At 44.1% G+C, this 22,114-nt stretch overlaps 1 protein-coding gene across 1 annotated transcript in view; it reads left to right on the plus strand.

Moving 5' to 3' along the window:
• Nucleotides 1–22,114, plus strand: part of LOC144511897 (neuron navigator 1-like) — a 520,961-nt gene that overhangs the window by 342,567 nt on the left and 156,280 nt on the right. The window contains exon 6 of the mRNA XM_078242330.1: nucleotides 7,597–8,299. Coding sequence (XP_078098456.1) covers nucleotides 7,597–8,299 — 703 coding nt within the window. The remainder of the gene's footprint in view (nucleotides 1–7,596; nucleotides 8,300–22,114) is intronic.

Genomic DNA, 22,114 nt, shown 5'->3' on the forward strand with positions numbered 1-22,114 from the left:
ATTGAATCGAGCTGGTTACATAAATGGCTCCAGATCCCACCCATTTTGAATTTGAAGCAATTGGGAGAATTAGTACTGAGAAAATATCTCAGCTCAAGCAAATAATTTAGCCACCCACAATATTTATATTGAATAAAAGCAAATAACTGCAGATGCTGGAGTCTGAAACCAAAAGAGAAAATGCTGGAAAATGTCAGCAGGTCTGGCAGCATCTGTAAGGAGAGAAAAGAGCTGACGTTTCGAGTCCAGATGACCCTTTGTCATCTCGGAGAGACTGGGTGATCGCTTTGCAGAGCACCTTCGGTCTGTGCACAATCAGGACCCTGACCTTCCTGTTGCTTGCCATTTTAACACACGATCCTGCTCCCATGCCCACATGTCAGTCCTTGGCTTGCTGCAATGTTCCAGTGAAGCTCAACACAAACTAGAGGAACAGCATCTCATTTTCCGGTTAGGCATGTTACAACCTTCCAGTCTCAACATCGAATTCAACAACTTCAGATGATTAGCTTTACTCCTTTGTTTTCATTTCATTTAATTTTTAACTGTTCTCTCCCTTTTATTTCTTTATTGTCTTTCTTTATTTTTCTTTCCCGCCCACTCTTTCCCCTATTTCATCCCCCCTTTGCTTCCCTTTTCCCTCCTTTTTCTTAATATTTATATCGAATCCTGTCTCACCAACTTTTTTTATAATTGACAAAGCAGATTGCAACCGTTGTTTTATAGCTCTTATTGTATCAATGGTCATTATATAGAATTTATCATGCAACTGACCATAAAATTACGTACTAATTAAGTAATATTTCCAGCAAAGAAAACTTGCACTATTGATGCTTATAAATCAATTCCCTCCCCCTCTCCCGAGAGGAAATAAATCAACAAAAAATTCAAATTTTGAGCCTTGCTCTTCCAACATTCAAATCCTGAATGTTAACAGCTAACTGATAACATGGGAGAATTTGACTGTGCAATTATTGAATACTAAAACTTGTAGGTTAGAAGGTGAAACAGCAAGTACATGCTACATTTCACAAGCGAATAAATAAAGCCACATATTTGCAAGGGGCATGGTGGCACAATGGTTATCACTGCAGCTTCACTGCGCCAGGGACACGGGTTCAAATCCCAGCTTGTGTTGCTGTCTGTGTGGAGTCTGCATGTTCTCCCTGAGTCTGCATGGATTTCCTCCGGGTGCTCCAGTTTCCTCCCACAGTCCGAAAGATGTGCTGGTTAGGTGCACTGGCCATGCTAAATTCTCCCTAAGTGTATCCGAACAGGTGCCGGAGTGTGGTGATTAGGAGATTTTCACAGTAACTTCGTTACAATGTTATTGTAAGCCTACTTGTGACACTAATAAGTAAACTTTAAAAAACTTTCAACTTTAATTTAGAAAAATATATAAAGTCGAACCTCCTATTAATAGCACAAAGTCATGATTGAAATGCGTGGAATTAAAATTCTCCTACTTGGGTTCAGGCAAGTGATACAATATTCTGCTCCAAATACAGTATTTTGGTGCTACAATTGCCATTTTGGCTTCAAAATTGCATCACAGCAGGTGCAGATACTTCTGGTGTGAACCAGGCAGGATGTGCTTTGGTTGACGGTGTTAACACAATTGCAGAGTACAGCCAGTGGAAAAACACAGTTGGTGGATTGTGAAGTCAGTGCGTAATGCTGATTTAACTGCCATTTTGGAGCTCAATGCTCCATTGAGTGCACACAGTTTAACATGCTCAGTGGCAGGAAGTATCCCCTGAAGTGTTACTACCATGATGCACCATAACTTACTCTTGCTCCAGCTCTCATGCATAAATATTTCCAGAACCCATTCCTGCCAGAATGCATCCCCCTTTAGGGATGGCAGGCTACATTTTGGTGTGCTAGTGTTGCACAAATGTTTAAATGTGCTCAAACTTCTGATTTTGTTTTAACTTTATTTCAATTCAAATTGAGAGCCAGTTCTCAATGGGAAGTTATTTTGACTTTCTGAAATGTGTTCACTCAGTGATCACTCAGTATGATCCCAGCTCGGCCAACAATTTTCTCTGGTATCGTATCCAAGGGGCCTTCCTTATGTGTGAAGCGATACACTGAATGTTACGATGTTATTTTGATCATAGAATTATTAAAGTCACATCTAATGATCTGACATCCATATGTGTGGTGTCCAGTAGGGTCCTAGATATCAGCCAGCAGCTGGAATACAGGCTGGTTTTCCTCTCCCTTAGCCCATGATTGTTGAGCATGCATAGAATCATAGAACCCATACAGTGCAGAAGGAAGCCATTCGGCCCATCAAGCCTGCACCAAAAACAATCCCACCCAGGCCCTATTCCCGTAATCCCATGCTAATCCCTCTGACACTAAGGAGAAATTTTGCATGGCCAATCCACCTAACCCGCACATCTTTGGAGTGTGGGAGGAAACCGGAGCACCTGGAGGAAGCCCACACAGACATGGGGAGAACGTGCAAACTCCACACAGACAGTAAACCAAGGCCGGAATTGAACCCGGGTCTCTGGCGCTGTAAGGCAGCAGTGCTAACCACTGTGCTATTGTGCCACCCTAGTGCTGTCCAGGATGAGATCATGCCAGGGAACCATTCTGCATCACTATGGCCTATATAGTCTACTGGCATACTTCACCCATAGACCCTTAGCCATCAGATTATGAGAGTACAATCATGAATGATTTATTTTTGTCATAGATGGGGTTAATCACTCTCTCTTAAAGCACATAAATGCATGTTGAATTCATACAGTGGTGATAACTTCCCATTAATTGTAAAGCGTCCATGTTGCGTAAAGCCCTGATGTCTGAAAGACATGCAGGTTTGGTGCATTGGCCATGCTAAATTCTCCCTCATTTCCAAGCAGGCACCGGAGTATGGCGACTAGGGGATTTTCACAGTAACTTCATTGCAGTGTTAATATAAGCCGACTTGTGACACTAATAAATAAACTTAAACTTGTTATGCGTATTGTATGTAATTATAAGCTATGTGATGTATTGGCATTGGAGGCAGTCCAGAGAAGGTTCACTGGGTTGATCCCACGTATGGAGGGATTTTTTTATGAGGAGAGGTTGAGCCTATCCTCATTGGAGTTTGGAAGACTGAGAGGTGACCTTATTGAGACATGTAGGATTCTCAGGGGGTTTGACATAGTAGATGCTGAGAGGTTGTTTCCCCTTGTGGGAGAGTCTGGGACCAGAGCGCATAATCACAGAATAAGACAGAGATGAGGAGGAATTTTTCTCTCAGAGGATAGTAAATCTGTGGATTTCTTTATCGCAGAGGATTGTAGAGGCTGGGTCGTAAAGGCTGAGAGAGACAGATTTTTAATCAGTAAGGGATCAAGGGTCATGGGGATAAGGCGAGAAAGTGGAGTTAAGGATTATTGTTTCAGATCAGTCATGATCTCATTGAATGGCAGAGCAGACTGGATGGACTGAATAGTCTACTTCTGCTCCTATGTCTTATGGTGTATGGATCTAATTGTAACACTCTCATCTAGATTGATAAATGGGACTGAGATAATTCTTGCCGTCCTCGATGAGGCAGAACACACATTGCAGTGCTTCCGGGAAAGTTTGTTCACATGATGATTTGGGATGAGAAGGTTGCTAGAAGCAGCATTTTACATAATGCCTTACAACTTGAGGCAAACAACCTCAAGATGCATTATGAACATGGTCAATGACTGTCTACATAAATTGACTTGCATCCTTTGAGCCTTTGATTAATTTCGCCATTCAAACTAAAGTTATTTTGGCAGTAAATGCATGAATGTCCATTGTTCTCTCCATAACACGCAAGAGTAAGTTGTTGTGCATAGTCTAAAAGTCCACTAAGCGTTGCACCTCAAAGTGAATGTTTCACATTAAACTGTCAGACCCAAAAAACGTAACGTGTGTATTGGGCCCAGTTTTCTATACTTGCATCGTAAGCTTCACGTTTACCAAATTGAGGCATTTCTTATCAGAGGGTTACCTGTCTTGACTTGTCTCAACAGTAAAGATGGTCTGGAGAGCATTCCGACTTGAAACATTGGCTCTGTTCCCTCTCCACAGATGCTGTCAGACCTGCTGAGATTTTCCAGCATTTTCTGTTCTTTGTTTCAGATTCCAGCATCTGCAATAATTTACTTTTCATTGAATATATTCTTTTTAATACTTCCATTTACATTGGAGCAAGGTGCACAATTTTCCAATCGAAATGAATGATTCTCAAATCAAAGCAACTTGGCAGCTTCCCTAACTATAAAGTTCCCATACACTTCCTTCATATCCCTGAGATTGAAAGCATCTGGTCCTATGACATTGTCACTTTTTAGTGTCATCATTGCTGTTGTAATAAGAAAAAAAAATACTTTTAAGGAAAAGCTGTGAGCCCACCATGGGAGACACAGAAAGGAGAAATACTAAATACTTTCAGTAAACGAGGTTTTCATGAGGGAACGACAACATTTTTTTACGATCTATGGCATAAGACATTGGGCAGCATTTTCGCTAGAAATGGTAAAGTGTCAGATTCTGATTGAAAACCGATATGTTTCTCCACAGAAACACGTAGGTTTTCTTTCCAGATCTTCTGACAGTGTGTCAGAAAAAAAAGCAGGGGTTGCGTTTTGCGCGATCATACCTGAGGGGCGGTGCCGAAAGATAACGGCAAGCCCAGCTCTGCAAAGATTGGGGCACCCTTTTTTAAAGGGATCCCCGATCACAATGTGAAGAGACAGGCCCTCTTTGCCCCCGCCACCCCCCGCTCCCACCCCCCCCCAACATCGGTACCACTGCAAACAAGGGGAAGATCCCAACCTTCTACACAGAGGGTCAACTACCACTAAAGGTTATCCCCCCACAAAACCGTGCGAACATCAGGGTGACCACTCCCTCATCCACGGCAGCATTGGGTCATAGGGCATCAGCTCCCTCTTCTCCCCTCACCACCACCTCCAATTGTTGGCATCAGCCTACCACTCCCTACATAATGGGAAACCCTGCTATGGGTCTGCCTGTTGGCCCTGCCACTATTGGCAGTGCTAACCTGCCATGTCCCTGATTACCCAGGGGCTACACATCCCTCCGTACCCCCGGCGCGGTCATCTTGATTGCTGCAGAGCAGTGGTGATTCCTGCCGGTGTTATGTCACACTATTCAGCCATTTAATCAGATGTTAATTGAGATGTCTTGCTGCATCTGTATAGGGCATTGGTGAGGCCGCAGCTGAAATACTGTGTGCAGTATTGGTCCCCTTACTTGCGGAAGGATATATTGGCCTTGGAGGGAGTACAGAGAAGGTTCACCAGGTTGATACCAGAGATGAGGGGTATTGATTATGAGGAGAGACTGAGCAGAGTGGGTTTGTACTCGTTGGAATTTAGAAGGCTGAGGGGGGATCTTGTAGAGACCTATAAGATAATGAAGGGGCTGGATAGGGTAGAGGTGGAGAGATTCTTTCCACTTAGAAAGGAAGCTAGAACTAGAGGGCACAGCCTCAAAATAAAGGGGGGTCAGTTTAGGACAGAGTTGAGGAGGAACTTCTTCTCTCAGAGGGTGGTGAATCTCTGGAATTCTCTGCCCACTGAAGTGGTGGAGGCTACCTCGTTGAATATGTTTAAATCACGGATAGATGGATTCCTGATCGGTAAGGGAATTAGGGGTTATGGGGATCAGGCGGGTAAGTGAACTGATCCACTTCAGATCAGCCATGATCTTATTGTATGGCGGGGCAGGCTCGAGGGGCTAGATGGCCTACTCTTGCTCCTATTTCTTATGTTCTTAATTGACATAAATTAATTCCAATCAAGTTCATGTGCTTTCTGAGTATGAACCTGCTTACGTCACTCGTGGATAATGGGAAAGATTTCATTCTGAGATCCCCCAACCCTCTTGCAAGGCTTTCCTGCCACTACGAGATTTGCACCTGTGGCAGACAAGCTCAGAAAATCCCCCCCCCCCCCTCCACCATTGTATCCTGTTTTCTTGTGTCACTGTACCAGAAGATTGGAGGTTAGCGAATGTTGTCCCATTGTTTAAGAAGGGGAACAGAGACTTCCCCGGGAATTATAGACCGGTGAGTCTCACTTCTGTTGTCGGCAAGATGTTGGAAAAAATTATAAGGGATAGGATTTATAGTTATTTGGAGAGTAATGAATTGATAGGTGATAGTCAGCATGGTTTTGTGGCAGGTAGGTCGTGCCTTACTAACCTTATTGAGTTTTTTGAGAAAGTGACCAAGGAGGTGGATGGGGGCAAGGCAGTGGACGTGGTATATATGGATTTTAGTAAGGCGTTTGATAAGGTTCACCATGGTAGGCTTCTGCAGAAAATGCAGATGTATGGGATTGGGGGTGATCTAGGAAATTGGATCAGGAATTGGCTAGCGGATAGGAAACAGAGGGTGGTGGTTGATAGTAAATATTCATCATGGAGTGCGGTTACAAGTGGTGTACCTCAGGGATCTGTTTTGGGGCCACTGCTGTTTGTAATATTTATTAATGATCTGGATGAGGGTATAGTTGGGTGGATTAGCAAATTTGCTGATGACACCAAAGTCGGTGGTGTGGTAGACAGTGAGGAAGGGTGTCGTAGTTTGCAGGAAGACTTAGACAGGTTGCAAAGTTGGGCCGAGAGGTGGCGGATGGAGTTTAATGCGGAGAAGTGTGAGGTAATTCACTTTGGTAGGAATAACAGATGTGTTGAGTATAGGGCTAACGGGAGGACTTTGAATAGTGTGGAGGAGCAGAGGGATCTAGGTGTATGTGTGCATAGATCCCTGAAAGTTGGGAATCAAGTAGATAAGGTTGTTAAGAAGGCATATGGTGTCTTGGCGTTTATTGGTAGGGGGATTGAATTTAGGAGTCGTAGCGTTATGTTGCAACTGTACACAACTCTGGTGCGGCCGCACTTGGAGTACTGTGTGCAGTTCTGGTCCCCACATTACAGGAAGGATGTGGAGGCTTTGGAGAGGGTGCAGAGGAGGTTTACCAGGATGTTGCCTGGTATGGAGGGGAGATCCTATGAGGAGAGGCTGAGGGATTTGGGATTGTTTTCGCTGGAAAGGCGGCGGCTAAGAGGGGATCTTATTGAAACATATAAGATGATTAGAGGTTTAGATAGGGTGGATAGTGATAGCCTTTTTCCTCTGATGGAGAAATCCAGCACGAGGGGGCATGGCTTTAAATTGAGGGGGGGTAGTTATAGAACCGATGTCAGGGGTAGGTTCTTTACCCAGAGGGTGGTGAGGGATTGGAATGCCCTGCCAGCATCAGTAGTAAATGCGCCTAGTTTGGGGGCGTTTAAGAGATCCGTAGATAGGTTCATGGACGAAAAGAAATTGGTTTAGGTTGGAGGGTCACAGTTTTTTTTTAACTGGTCGGTGCAACATCGTGGGCCGAAGGGCCTGTTCTGCGCTGTAATGTTCTATGTTCTATGTTCTACTTATTTCTCTTTCGCTACCCAGAATTTTAGGGACTAACCTAAACAATAAATAACAAAAGACATCATAGCGTAGTGAGAGGAATGACGAGCACAATTTTTCTATAATAGCTTACTTTCATTTCCTCTTCTTTCTTTATTTTGTATTTTCAGGTAAAACTGAATCTAAAGTGCAAGACAAAGGAAAACTAGCTCTCAAAGGAACAAGTTTGCAAAGATCTTCATCTGATGCTAGTAGAGACAGAGTTGGAGAAACACGCAAACCTCCAACAGGGATTTCGAGGCCTTCTGCTGGTGGTTCCTTCGGCTATAAGAAGCCTACCACAGGCACGGCAACAGTGATGACAGCTGGTGGAAACTCGCCATCAACAACTAAAACTCAGAAATCTACAGGCATCCCTGTTAAGCCGACAAACTCCAGGAAAACCAGCCTTGATGTTTCCCAAAACCACGATGGCTTTATGTCGTCGGGTGCGAGGACAGCCGTGCAGTACCGTAGCTTGCCGCGTCCAGCCAAATCGAGTTCTGTTAGCATCACTGGTCGAGGAGGTGTCAGTCGGCCGGTAAGCAGCAACATTGACCCAAGCCTCATTAGCAGCAAGCATGGAGGCATCCCCGTCTCTCGTCTGAAAGAACCGTCAAAGATTGGAATGGGACGGGCAAATTCAGTACCGGTGAATCAAACCGATCGCGAGAAAGAGAAGGCAAAAGCAAAGGCCGTTGCTTCTGATACTGAATGCACAACTGCGCCAAGTTCTACAAAGGCCACTTCAGCTCCAGAGAGTCATAGCAAATTACAGGGAATGCGACAGCAAGGTTCCAAATTCTCAGAGATGTCATCTCCAACAGCACAAAGGTAAACTGCAGGAATATTTAAGTTTACGTACTTGGAATAAATTTTAATAATATAATTTACACATTGCGTGCTTTTGCTTTGACTTAATCTTTAATGTTATTGTAGTTAGTTATCATTTTCCTAGCCATTTGGTTACGTGCTTTTATAATATCGGAATTCTAATTAATAGTGAGGCCAAAAATGATTTTCATGTTTGTTTTTATTTGAATGTTTTTTTTCTTCATCTCTGATGGTACTTGTCTTCTCACCATCTGGTTCAGAGGTATTTCTCCAAGCCTTCATACCCATTCACAGGTTATGCTTCATTAGAAATGCTTACTCCTGTTGTATTGTCGACCAGGAACAAAATTTTAATCACATGATCTGTCAAGTGAGCAACCAAGCCACCCTTTACTTGATTAATAGTTAGGTAGATTGTGTGTCCAGCTAGAGGTTGCTCAGAATTGGTGCAGAAGGCTTTATGCAAGTTATTGGAATGAGACAGATTGAATTGAAAACATTTCCACATTGCAATTGTGATTGTTTATTATGTGAAATCCAAGCAGTCAGCCCATCTATAAGTTCTCCCAAGAACAACACAACATATTTTTGTCAATTTGGATCACCACCTTTCCATTCCCTCCCACAATGTGAATTTTCTCTGGGGTACTTTTTAGAAATAAATTCTTCTGATATCAGAACTTGAATTCCAGCATGAAAGTTTCCCACAAAAATCTGTTGAACCAATAGACTCATTGGGCGGAATTTTACGGTCTCGCTGGAAATTCCAGCCTGAGGTCAACAGAGTGTCCATTGTCAGACTCTTGCCCACTCAGATTCCATGCCGGGCAAAGTGGTAGAGTTCCAGTTATTGTGTGAACTTGCAATCTAACGGTTTATGCTGACACAACATCCCTTAATCTAGTGCACAACACGATGATGGTGCATCCAGTAATTAGGTTGTCAGACAGTGCAGATTTAGGCACATGTGAAATACACAACCAAATTAGACTGGCTGTCTACATCTTGACTTTATGACCTTTTTCTATTCATTCTTGTGATATGGGCATCGCTGGCAAGTACAGCATTTGTTGCCCATCCCTAATTGATTTTGGTGGTGAACCTTCTTACAGTGTTGCAATTCAAATGGTGTAATGTTAATAATGTCAAAAAGAAAAGCATTTCCAGGTTTTAATTCAACAGTGACAGAGGAACATTGATATATTGGCCAACTCTGAATGGTGTGCGACTTGGGTGGGAATTTTGGATGAATGCCATTCCCATGTAGCTGTTGTCCATGTCTTCTAAGTAGTGGATGTTGTGAATTTGGAAGGTGTTGATGAAGAAATGTTAAGCACTATTGAGCAAGGTTTAGCGGGTCCGTTCGCCATGGGCACAAATGCCATTATAGAACATAGAAAAACTACAGCACAAACAGGCCCTTCGGCCCACAAAATGTGCCGAACACATCCCTACCTTCTAGACCTGCCTATAACCCTCCATCCTATTACGCTCCATGTACTCATCCAGGAGTCTCTTAAAAGACCCTCTTGAGTTCGCCTCCACCACCACTGACGGCAGCCGATTCCACTCGCCCACCACCCTCTGTGTGAAAAACTTACCCCTAACATCTCCCCTGTACCTACCCCCCAGCACCCTAAACCTGTGTCCTCTCGTAGCAGACATTTCCACCCTGGGAAAAAGACTCTGAGAGTCCACCCGATCTATGCCTCTCAACATCTTATACACCTCTATTAGGTCTCCTCTCATCCTTCGTCTCTCCAAGGAGAAAAGACCAAGCTCCCTCAGCCTATCCTCATAAGGCATGCCTCTCAATCCAGGCAACATCCTTGTAAATCTCCTCTGCACCCTTTCAATCTTTTCCACATCCTTCCTATAGTGAGGCGACCAGCTAAATCCAATAAATGGCCGCTAAATCTTGCTAGAGGGCCATTACGGGATTTGCTCCGGTGTCGTGAACCTATTTGTCTGAATTTAAATTAATTTAAATATAATTAAGTGGTCCAATTAATTTTAAGTAACGTCCAGGCCCCCCCCCCCCCCCCATGGTGTGATGTCACGCCAACATGATTCACTACTGGTTTTCAAAAAACAAGAACCAGTCAAGATGTAAATAAACTAACCAGCAGTTAACTAAGGGACTGCCAGTGACTGCTCAGAAATGGTGCAGAAGACTTTGTGCAAGTTACACTTCTGTGGAGCTAAGAGGAACATGAGTGGATAGTCAGAAGGACGGTGATCCAAGCAAGACGTTCAAATCCCCCCCATCCCATGAAATCGAGCTTCATTAAAAAAAAGATTTACAAGCCAGCATATATATAATTCATGTTAAATTACAAGTCCAAAATTCAACAGTGATCCTCTTTAAAATCACGACTATTTCAGCAGAATTCAAAATTAACTCTTATAAATGCTGATGGTCAGAGCCATTTCTTAGGACTGAAGAGTCAATTACTCGGGGGCTTAGGTTTAAGGTGCAACAGGAAAGGTTTAATGGAGATGTACGAGGCAAGTCTTTTTACACAGAGGGTGGTGGGTGCCTGGAACTCGCTGCCAGGGGAGGTAGTGGAAGCGGGTATAATCGTGACTTTTAAGGGGCGTCATGATGGGAATAGAGGGATATGGTCCCTGGAAGTGTAGGGGATTTTAGTTCAGTCGGGCAGCATGGTCAGTGCAGGCTTGGAGGGCCAAAGGGCCTGTTCCTCTGCTGTAATTTTCTTTGTTCTTTGAGTGGATCTCCATAGTCCACAAAAATACTTGGGTACTGCTGCCATCTAAATTTATCCACTTTCATAGACACTTGTCTATAAGATCCAGATCAGTTACATACTTAAGCATTTCATAGATTCATAGAAACCTACAGTGCAGAAAGAGGCCATTCAACCCATCGAGTCTGCACTGACCAACATTTACAAGAGTTAATTTTGAATTCTGCTGAAATAATCGATTTTAAGGAGGATCACTGTTGAATTTCAGACATGTAATTTAACATAAATTATTGATGCTGTCTTGTTAATGAAGCTCGATTTCATGGAATTGGGGGGATTTGAACATCTTGCTTGAACCCCCATCCCTCTAGTTGCAACTGGCGGTCAGCAGCCAACTGACCTGAAAGAAGCCATAGTAGCCATAGTGCGCCAATGATAGGCGAATCAAGCAGAGAGTGGGACTTCACAGAATTGTTACAAGGCAGAAGGAGGCCAAATGGCTCAAAGTGTCTGCCCCTGCTGTCCGACTCAGCAATTCACTTAGTGCCATTTTCCTGCCTTCCTGCCCATGTTTTTCCTACCAGAATGAATCACTTCACACACATCTGCATTGAATGTCATCTGACACTTGTCCACCTGTTCCACCAACTTTCCTATGTCCTTTTGAAGTTCTACAACATACTCCTCACAATTCACAATACTTCCAAGTTTCACATCATCTGCCAATTCTGAAATTGTGCCCTGTACATCTGGGTCCAGGTCATTAATGTATCAGAAAGAGTCATCGTCCCAACACTGACCCCTGGGGAACTCCACTGCAAGCCTTCCTTCAGGCTGAAAAACATCCATGAACCACTACTATCTGCATCCTGCCAGTCAGCCAATTTTGTATCCCATGTTGCTACTTTTATATTCATTCCATGAGCTTTAACTCTGCTCACAAGTGTGCTGTGTTGTCTCAGAGGGAGGAGGTCCTACCTGAAGAGCTGCTGGCCAATCTGATTGGCCAGCAGCTCTAGCAGTTTGATTTGATTTATTATTGTCACATGCAGTACCAGAGCTAATTAACAGTAAGAAGGCCCATGGAGAAAGGGGGCATAGATCCTGGAGAGAGGAAAATCTGGGATATTAGACAGGGAGAAATCAGGGAGTCAGTGAGGGGGCAAGGAGGGGGAGGGAGACACAGGGCCCCCCCACCTCCCCTTTCCCCCCCGAAGAACGAATCTCCCCTTCCTTCCTGCCTTTAAGCAGTTTCCTTAATGGAAACAGCCTGCTCAGGCCAACATTTTATGGCATGGACAGCCTATTGTAGGCTTAATTGAACATTAATTATTTATTTAAGGATGGCGGGCAGACTACCCATTTTAGTACCCACCCCGTCTATCATATTATGAGGGGCAGCTTGGGGCGGAGGGAGGCAAGATGGTGGGCTTGATTCTCCTCATTTTATGTGTCCTCCCGCAGAAAACCTACTATGTGAGGGGGCTGTCGAATGCAACCTATTTTGACATACACTTCAACTGTGATGTGTGGCGATTTATAGGCTAATAATGCATTCCGTGCTGTTGAAAATTTGATTGGCCTAATTGAATTTGTTTTTTAGTAGAAATGATTGTTGTATAATGCTGTTACGGTTGGAAGTTTAAAGCTGCCAAATTTCTGGCATCGAAATTAAGATGTATGTGAGTCTGAACATTTAATACAGTTGGCTGAAATCCCTCTCAACACTATTTATTACAATTCAGCTTCAAATAGTGGAGGAAGTACTTTCAGATTAATGTGTTAAATACAATGGCGTACCAGGCCTCTAATAAGTAAGTATACTTACTTAGCAGCAAGTGTTTGGCTTAGGTTATTATGAGGTCAATTTTCATTGTTGGGTCAGATGAAGGGAAGCCTTTTCTAATGTATTCAGGTGCTGAGTAATTAAATCATAGAATGGAATGGCATAGAAGGAGGTAATTTACTATGTCTATCTGCTATGTTTCAATGAAATCACCTCAATCTTCGAAAGAACATAGAACATTACAGTGCAGTACAGGCCCTTCGGCCCTCAATGTTGCGCCGACCAGTGGTACCAATCTAAAGCCCCTCTAATCTACACTATTCCAATATCATCCATATGTTTATCCAATAGCCACTTGAACGCTTTCAAAGTTGACGAGTCCACCACTGCTGCAGGCAGGGCATTCCACGCCCTTACTACTCTCTGAGTAAAGAACAATCCCAGCTTGTCCCGTCTCTTTAGAGAACTGCAAGTCAAACATTCCTGATACCTTTTAGTAAATCTCCTTTACCCTCTCCTTGGTCTTCACATCTTTCCAGAATTGGAAACACTACTCCAGCTGGGACTTAACAGAATTTTCTTAAATGTTTAAAAAAGGTTTTTAGTTTTACACTCATTAAGAGTGGTATTTAATGGAGGTGACCGAGGTCTTAGCCACTAGAGAGCTGGCAAGAGCCCTCTGTTGCCTTTTTTCAGGGAGGCCTATGGCATTAAGTGCCAATTAGGCATTTTATTGGACAGCAGCAAGCCTTCCCCAGGATCAAAGACCCCGGGAGGGGCAGAGATCCCCCTGGCTGGGTGGGCGCTGGTGGCCATTCAGTTGGCATCTCTTCAGCATATCCTCAGCGCCATTGAGGAGGGAGTGGCAGCTGCTGGTACCACACCCACCCAAGCACTTAAGGAAGTGGCTCTAGAAATAGTGGATGCAATGGTGGTCATCTTCCAGGATTCTATAGACTCTGGAACTGTCCCTGCAGATTGGAGGTTAACTGATGTCACTCCAATATTCAAAAAGGGAGGTAGGAAGAAAACAGGGAATGATAAGCCTAACACTGGTCGGGGGGGAAAGTCTCAAATCCATTATCAAGGAGTGATCCATTAGAAAGCAGTGGCAGGATCAGACAGAATCAGCTTGGATTTATGAAGGGGAAATCATGCTGGACAAATCTGATGGAATTCTTTGAAGATATAACCAGTAGAGTTGACAAGGGGAAGCCAGTCGATGTAGTATATTTGGACCTTCAGAAAGTGTTTGACAAAGTCCCGCATAAGAGTTTATCGTGCAAGATTAAGGAGCATAGTATTGGGGGAAGTGTATTGAGATGGGTAGAAAACTGGTTGGCAGAGAGGAAACGAAGAGTAGTAATTAATGGGTCCTTTTCAAATTGTAACTAGTGGGGTGCCACCGGGATTAGTGCTGAGACCCCAGCAATTCACAATATATATGAATGATTTGGATGAGGGAACAAAATGTAACATCACAAAGTTTGCAGATGATACCAAGTTGGATGGGAGGGTGATCTGTGATGAAGTCTGTTTTGTAACAGACTTCTCAACTTATCCTTGTCATGACGATAGCTGTGTGTGGATTTGAGTATTAGGTATACAGTGCTCGGATATGATGCTGTGTAATACATATGGGGTCACCTGGATTGCGGGGGTGGGGGGTATGGTTGAAGGTGTTAGATATGTTATGGAGTTAGCCGGCAGGGCAGATTAAATCTGTGACCCTAAGTGTCTTGTTCTTTCAGCCTAAAATTTGACAGTTCATAGAATCCCTACATTACAGAAGGAGGCCATTTGGCTCATCGAGTCTGTACTGACCACAATCCCACCTAGGCCCTATTCCCGTAACCCCACACAAGGGTCAACTTTAGCACGGCCAATCAACCTAACCCGCACATCTTTGGACTGTGGGAGGAAATTGGAGCACCCGGAGGAAACCCACGCAGACATGGGGAGAAAGTGCAAATTCCACACAGTGAACAAGGCCGGAATCGAACCTGTGTCCCTGGCGCTGTGATGCAGCAGTGCTAGCCACTGTGCCGCCCTGTCACCTTCAAAGCTTTGTGTACCACGTCCCCTTCCGCCCCTTTTAAAATTGTGCCATTTAGTTAACTTTGCCGCACCTTATATTTGTGCCTAAGTCCTCCTGACGTCTGTTACTAACTTCCTCGCTGTTTTCTGCATTTCCGAGTTTTGCACCATCTGTAAACTTTGAAATTATGCCCTGCCTACCAAGGTCAGCTCATTAATATATTTCAAAAGGAACTTCGATCTGAATATCAGCCCCTGGGAGAATCCATTCAGCCCTAGTCTGGAAAACAACCATTCACCATTACTCACCATCACTGTTACCCTTTAGTCAATTTAGTATCCACACTGCCACTGTAATCTCATGGGATTTCATTTCTTACGTGGTACTTTGTCAAAGGCTTTTTGAAAGTTCAAATAGAAAAAAATAAACCACACTTCCCTCACCAATCTTTTCCAATGTTTCTGATTAATATCACAGGCATTTGGAATTGTAAGACATATTTAAAACTACATTTCAAATTAGCTTCCATAAAGGATACATAGAACCATAGAATCATACGTCCACTAGGAGTTTGAACCCTTTAGGAGTTTGAAAATATCCAAGGCTATATTTTAGGGATCTACAATATTTTTATTCAAGTAACCAAGGTCCAGAAAAGTGCAATATAACTGTTGAATTGTATTTGCTGTGAAATATCTTTGTGTTTAAAAGGACAAACTTGATGCATAAGATGATGTAAAAGGAAAATTCCCACTTTCTGTTGCATACCTTGAATAATACCGGATTTTCCTCTTGAGTACAGATTTTCCCTTGTGCTACTTTGGCACGTTTTTTGTGTAAGATATCCAAGTACGAACACATGGAGCAAAGGATGGAAACAATCAAACTGTTAAACTCATTTGCTCCAAGGTTTAGCTTGTAAATGGACAAGGGAAAATAGGAAACAAATGGAAAATATGTGGAAGAAGGAATCTATAAACGGAACAAGAAAATTGGAACTTTTAAAAAAATCTTTCTGCACAAGGTTTACCACAATGACAAATTGAACAAACCTCCAGGAGTGGGTACAGAGATGGCAGTGCACAATTATCTTTTGCCTGTTGGATGCGAAACATGGTGGCTCAGTGGTTAGCACTGCTGCCTCTCAGCGTCAGGGACCCAGGTTCAATCCCGGCTCGGCTCACTGTCTGTGTGGAGTCTGCACGTTCTCCCAGTGTCTGCGTGGGTTTCCTCCTGGTGCTCCGGTTTCCTCCCACAGTCCGAATAGCGTGCTGGTAAGTGCATTGGCCATGCCAAATTCCCTCTCAGTGTACCCGAACAGGCGCCGGCTTGTGGTGACTGGGGGATTTTCACAGTGACTTCATTGCAGTGTTAATATAAGCCTGCTTGTGACTAACAAATAAAATTTCAAAACTTTAAGCAGACAGTGTGCACCTTCACACTGCTCAAGATCATGAATTCTGTACACAGCCAGCAATAAACACCGTGTTGATTGTTGCTGTGTGCGGACAGAGGATTCAAAATCTATACTTACTATCATTGCATCAAACTATCCTACACCTCTTAAAATGAAAGTGCATTGTGATTGTGAGGGACCAGAAGAATGGTTGAATGTGAGAGATTGTGGATACCCAGGTTTTCAGTCGCTGCATAGGTGGTTTTGGTGGACCAGCGTCGAATCTGTAGGTAGTTGATAATCCATTTAAATAGCGTGAGGTTATGACAGTATCGGCTGAATCTTTGAGCTCCGAAATAACAGTGCTGTCATCAAACCCCCATTGGCATCATGCACAGTGGCAGCAGGATGTACTATATACAAGGTGTACTGCAGCAACTCACCAAGGCCGCTTCGACAGCCTTGTTGAAGCGTACAATCTCTCCTCCCAGAAGGAAATGGGCGGCAGACACTGGGAACATCACCACCTGCAAGTTTCCCTCCAAGCCATTCACCTTTCTGACTTGGAACAAAATCATCAGCCTTTCGCCGTCACTGGGTTAAAATTCTGGAACTCCCTTCCTCATATCACTGTGTCAGTTCAGGAAAGAGGCTCACTACCCCCTTCACAAGGGCAATTGGGGATGGGCAGCAAATACTGTTCTTACCTGAATAGTTACTTTGCATCAGTCTTCACGGTGGAAGACACCAGTGGGATGCCAGAGCAGAGTCAGGGGGCACAGGTGAGTGCAGTGGCCATCACTAAGGAGAAGGTTCTGAGGAAACTGAAAGGTCTGAAGGTGGATAAATCACCTGGACCGGATGAACTACACCCCAGGGTTCTAAAAGAGAGAGCTGAGGAAATTGTGGAGGCATTGGTGGTAATCTTTCAGGAATCACTGGAGGCAGGGAGGGTACCAGAGGACTGGAAAGTAGCTAATGTAATGCCGCTGTTTAAGAAGGGAGGGAGGCAGCAGATGGGGAATTATAGGCCGGTTAGCCTAACTTCGGTCATTGGCAAGATTTTAGAGTCCGTTATTAAAGATGAGATTGCAGAGTACTTGGAAGTGCATGATAAAGTAGGACTGAGTCAGCACGGCTTTGTCAAGGGGAAGTCATGTCTGACAAATCTGTTGGAGTTCTTTGAGGAGGTAACAAGGACGTTAGATAAAGGAGAACCAGTGGACGTGATTTATTTAGATTTCCAGAAGGCCTTTGACAAGTTGCCACATAGGAGACTGTTAAATAAGTGCCCATGGTGTTAAGGGTGAGATCCTGGGAGGAGAGATTGTACGCTTCAACAAGGCTGTCGAAGCGGCCTTGGTGAGTTGCTGCAGTACAGCTTGTATATAGTACATCCGTGGGTTTCCTCCGGGTGCTCCGGTTTCCTCCCACAGTCCAAAGATGTGCGGGTTAGGTTGATTGGCTAGGTTAAAAAAAAATTGCCCCTTAGAGTCCTGGGATGCGTAGGTTAGAGGGATTAGCGGGTAAAAATATGTGGGGGTAGGGCCTGGGTGGGATTGTGGTCGGTGCAGACTCGATGGGCCGAATGGCCTCCTTCTGCACTGTAGGGTTTCTATGATTTCTATGATTTCTATGATCCTGCTACCACTGTGCATGATGCCAATGGGGGTTTGATGACAGCACTGTTATTTCGGAGCTCAAAGATTCAGCCGATACTGTCATAACCTCACGCTATTTAAATGGATTATCAACTACCTACAGATTCGACTGGCAGAAGGCAGAGAATGGGGATAAAGGGCTCTTTTTCAGGATGGTAGCCAGTGATTAGTGGTGTGCCTCAGGCGTCAGGGCTGGGACCACAACTTTTCACAATATACATTAACGATTTGGAGGAAGGAACTGAAGGCACTGTTGCTAAGTTTGCAGATGAGACAAAGATATGTAGAGGGACAGGTAGTATTGAGGAAGCAGGGGGGCTGCAGAAGGACTTGGCCAGGCTAGGAGAGTGGGCAAAGAAGTAGCAGGTGGAATACAATGTGGGAAAGTGTGAGGTTATGCAATTTGGAAGGAGGCAAATCTATGATTTCTATGAATGGAGGCATAGACTATTTTCTAAATGGGAAAATGCTTAGGAAATCAGAAACACAAAGGGACTTGGAAGTCATTGTTCAAGATTCTCTTAAGGTTAACGTGCAGGTTCAGTTGGCAGTTAGGAAGGCAAATGCAATGTTAGCATTCATGTCGAGAGGGCTGGAATACAACAGCAGGGATGTACTTCTGATGATGCATAAGGCTCTGGTCAGACCCCATTTGGAGTATTGTGAGCAGTTTTGGGCCCCATATCTAAGGAAGGATGTGCTGGCCTTGGAAAGGGTCCAGAGGAGATTCACAAGAATGATCCCTGGAATGAAGGGCTTGTCGTATGAGGAACGGTTGAGGACTCTGGGTCTGTACTCGTTGGAGTTTAGAAGGATGAGGGGGGATCTTATTGAAACTCACAGGACCCTGCGAGGCCTGGATAGAGTGGACGTGGACAGGATGTTTCCACAAGTAGGAAAAACTAGAACCAGAGAGCACCTCAGGCTAAAGGGATGATCCTTTAAAACAGAGATGAGGAGGAATGTCTTCAGCCAGAAAGTAGTAAATCTGTGGAACTCTTTGCTGCAGACGGCTGTGGAGGCCAGGTCATCGAGTGTCTTTAAGACAGAGATGGATAGGTTCTTGATTAATAAAGCGATCAAGAGTTAGGGGAAAAGACTAGAGAATGGGGATGGAAAAATATCAGCCATGATTGAGTCTGCTCCGTCATTCAATGAGCCAAGTGGCCTAATTCTGCTCCTATGTCTTATGGTCTTACCTGCGACACCAATGTCCCATTGAGATGGTGTGTGGCATGCTCCTTGAATACTTTGGAGGCCCAAAGAGCAATGCTACTGAGTTCAATTCCTCATCCTTTACCTTTTTCTCTCAACAGTGCCTGCCATACGTTACTGCCACTGCATAGTGCTGCATAGTGAGAACAGGGATAGTCTAACTTTAAATTTATTGCACGTAGGCTTAAGCCAGGCAAGGTGAAAATCAATGAAATGAGTCCTAAGACTTTGTATGCTATTGTATGAGTTTGCAATCTGTACGATTTGCTTTGAAATTTAGAAAAAAAATCAATAGTGCAAAAATCCATCAAGCAATGGCCTGAGGGACTGAATTTGATTAATACATTGAAATACTGCAACAAAAATTATTTGCAAGCATAACTTCCAATCTCTGGGGTGTCATGCCCAGGGGGTACCCCAAAGATATGCTGAAGGATGACGCCCCCCCCCCCCCCACCTCCCCATCATCCCACAAGTATAAGGATTGCACAGCTATTACCCAGGAGATTCAGAGTTCCATTGGACAATTATCCCATGTTAGAAATCATCTGAAACTCCAATTTAAATTGCAAACTTTGTATAGTTACATCTGTTTTACCAGGATGGTTATCCAGGAAAACTTAAAAGAGTTAAAACCACTTCTAACTCCTGGGTAATTCTGATAGTGACCTCCTCATTGGGCCGGTCAAACCACCCTCCCAGTACCCCCTCCCACCCAACAAGATGCCTCCGAATACCCTCTTGGCTCCCCTGAGTATTTCCCTCTCTCATCCCCTCAATACCCTCTCAACCACCCATGACTACCCCCACTTCCCCATGACTACCCTCCTGAGTCCCAAGACTACCCTCCAAAACATCCGTGACTACACCCCAACTACCTACCTAACAACCCTCACCTACCCTCCCACTCCCCACTGCTCCTAACAACCCTTAAATCTACCTGCTTCATGGCCGCTAGTAACATCAAAAGGGACCGTGGCTTCCTCTTCCACAACTCTGTTTGCACTGGACTGTAGGCCTTAGAAATCAGTTACACATTTCACACAAGGCCCAGGTCAGAAGGTCGGGCAGGAAAGATATGGCTGCATTATAGTATGGCTGTTGGAGATCAATTGTTTCAGCCCCAGGGCATCACTGCAGGAGTTCCTCAGGGCCTCAGGCCCAACCATCATAAGTTGTCTCATCAATGACCTCCCGTCCATTATAAGGACAAAAGTGGAGATACTTGCTTATGATTGCACAATATTCAGCACCATTCATGACTCCTCACATGTTGAAATAGTCTATGCCCACATGCAGCAAGATCTGGACAATATTCAGGCTTGCACTGATAAGTGGCAAGTAACATTCGTACCACAAAAGCGCTAGGCAATGACCATCTCCAACAAAAGTTTTAAAATAAGTTTTTTTAACATTCCAGCACTACATTTTGAAGGAAAGAAACATTACCCTTGTAAAATTACATTTCTAGGACAGGTGGGGTTCGCAATAATTATGACTGATTAAAATTAATTTGTACCTGAATGCCTAACCTTTTCTGTTCATAGAATCATAGAAACCCTACAGTGCAGAAAGAGGCCATCTGGCCCATCGAGTCTGCACCGACCACAATTCCACCCAGACCCTACCCCCATATCCCTACACGTTTACCCGCTAATCCCTCTAACCTACGCATCTCAGGACACTAAGGGGCAATTTTAGCATGGCCAATCAAACTAACCCGCACACCTTTGGACTGTGGGAGGAAACCCACGCAGACACGAGGAGAATGTGCAAACTCCACACAGACAGTGACCCAAGCTGGGAATCAAACCCAGGTCCCTGGAGCTGTGAAGCAGCAGTGCTAACCACTGTGCTACCGTGCCGCCCAGTTGTATTTGATGAGTAACTAGTGAGATGGTGGCGCAATTTCATGCCCTTAACATTGGTTTCAATGCCTAGTCTATTATCAGAGAGGTGTTGTTATAGTACAGCAATGGAGGCACACGGTAACTCAAGACTGCAACTTCTGGGTTTCTGTGTTGAAATGCTTATTATGTGTGCATTGCAGGGGTTGCTGTCTGAATTACTCCATGATAAAGGTGAGCGACATTAGCTCCACTGTTGTTCTTAATACAAAATCAAGGCCATTTTAGCATAGAACTGCTACAGTGAGGAAGAAGGCCATTTGACCCATCGAGCCTGTACCAACAACAATCCCACCCAGGCCCTATCCCTGTAACCCCACATATTTAACTTGCTAATCCCCCTGACAGAAAGGGGCAATTTACCATGTCCAATCCACCTAACCTGCACATCTTTGGACTGTGGTAGGAAACTGGAGCACCCGGAGGAAACCCACGCAGACACGGGGAGAACGTGCAGACTCTGCACAGACAGTGACCCAAGGCTAAAATTGAACCCAGGTCCCTGGCGCTGTGAGGCAGCAGTGCTAACCACTGTGCTGCCCTCTCGGGAGATTAATTCCAGATTTTGACTCAACTATCCATGAAGAAATAGTCATTTAAAACACTTCTGACTCCTTAAAAGAAAATAGCAATCTCAACACTGTGTAATAACTTTTAGGGCAACTTGTGACTTCCAGTTAAGAAGTTTTTATTAGCAACAATATTGTTGACTGAGACCCTTGCTCCAGACGATTGATAGACACAGCACCTTTATTCTTGGATCAAATCACTTATTTATTAAACAAAATATAAAATCCCAATGCTTATCACAACTACGAGAGGATACCCTGTTTAAAACGCACAAATGATTCCACCTTCCCTTGCCACCACTACAAATTCCTCAGCATAGGTTTAAACATCAATACTCATCTAATGATGACCAGTGAAGTTTTGGCAATGTCACCACCTAATTGTACTGGCAAGGTACAAATGGGGATTGAACTCCATCTTCAAGCCTAAAGCTTGAGACTACCTTCCACCATAGTTTTCCTTGTAGGTTATCACTGATTTGGCTCAGTCTGTGACTTCCTTGGGATTGGGTGTCAGCTTGCTTTTTTGTTCCTG

This window comes from Mustelus asterias, chromosome 25, assembly GCF_964213995.1.
Source record: "Mustelus asterias chromosome 25, sMusAst1.hap1.1, whole genome shotgun sequence".
Lineage (NCBI taxonomy): Eukaryota > Metazoa > Chordata > Chondrichthyes > Carcharhiniformes > Triakidae > Mustelus > Mustelus asterias.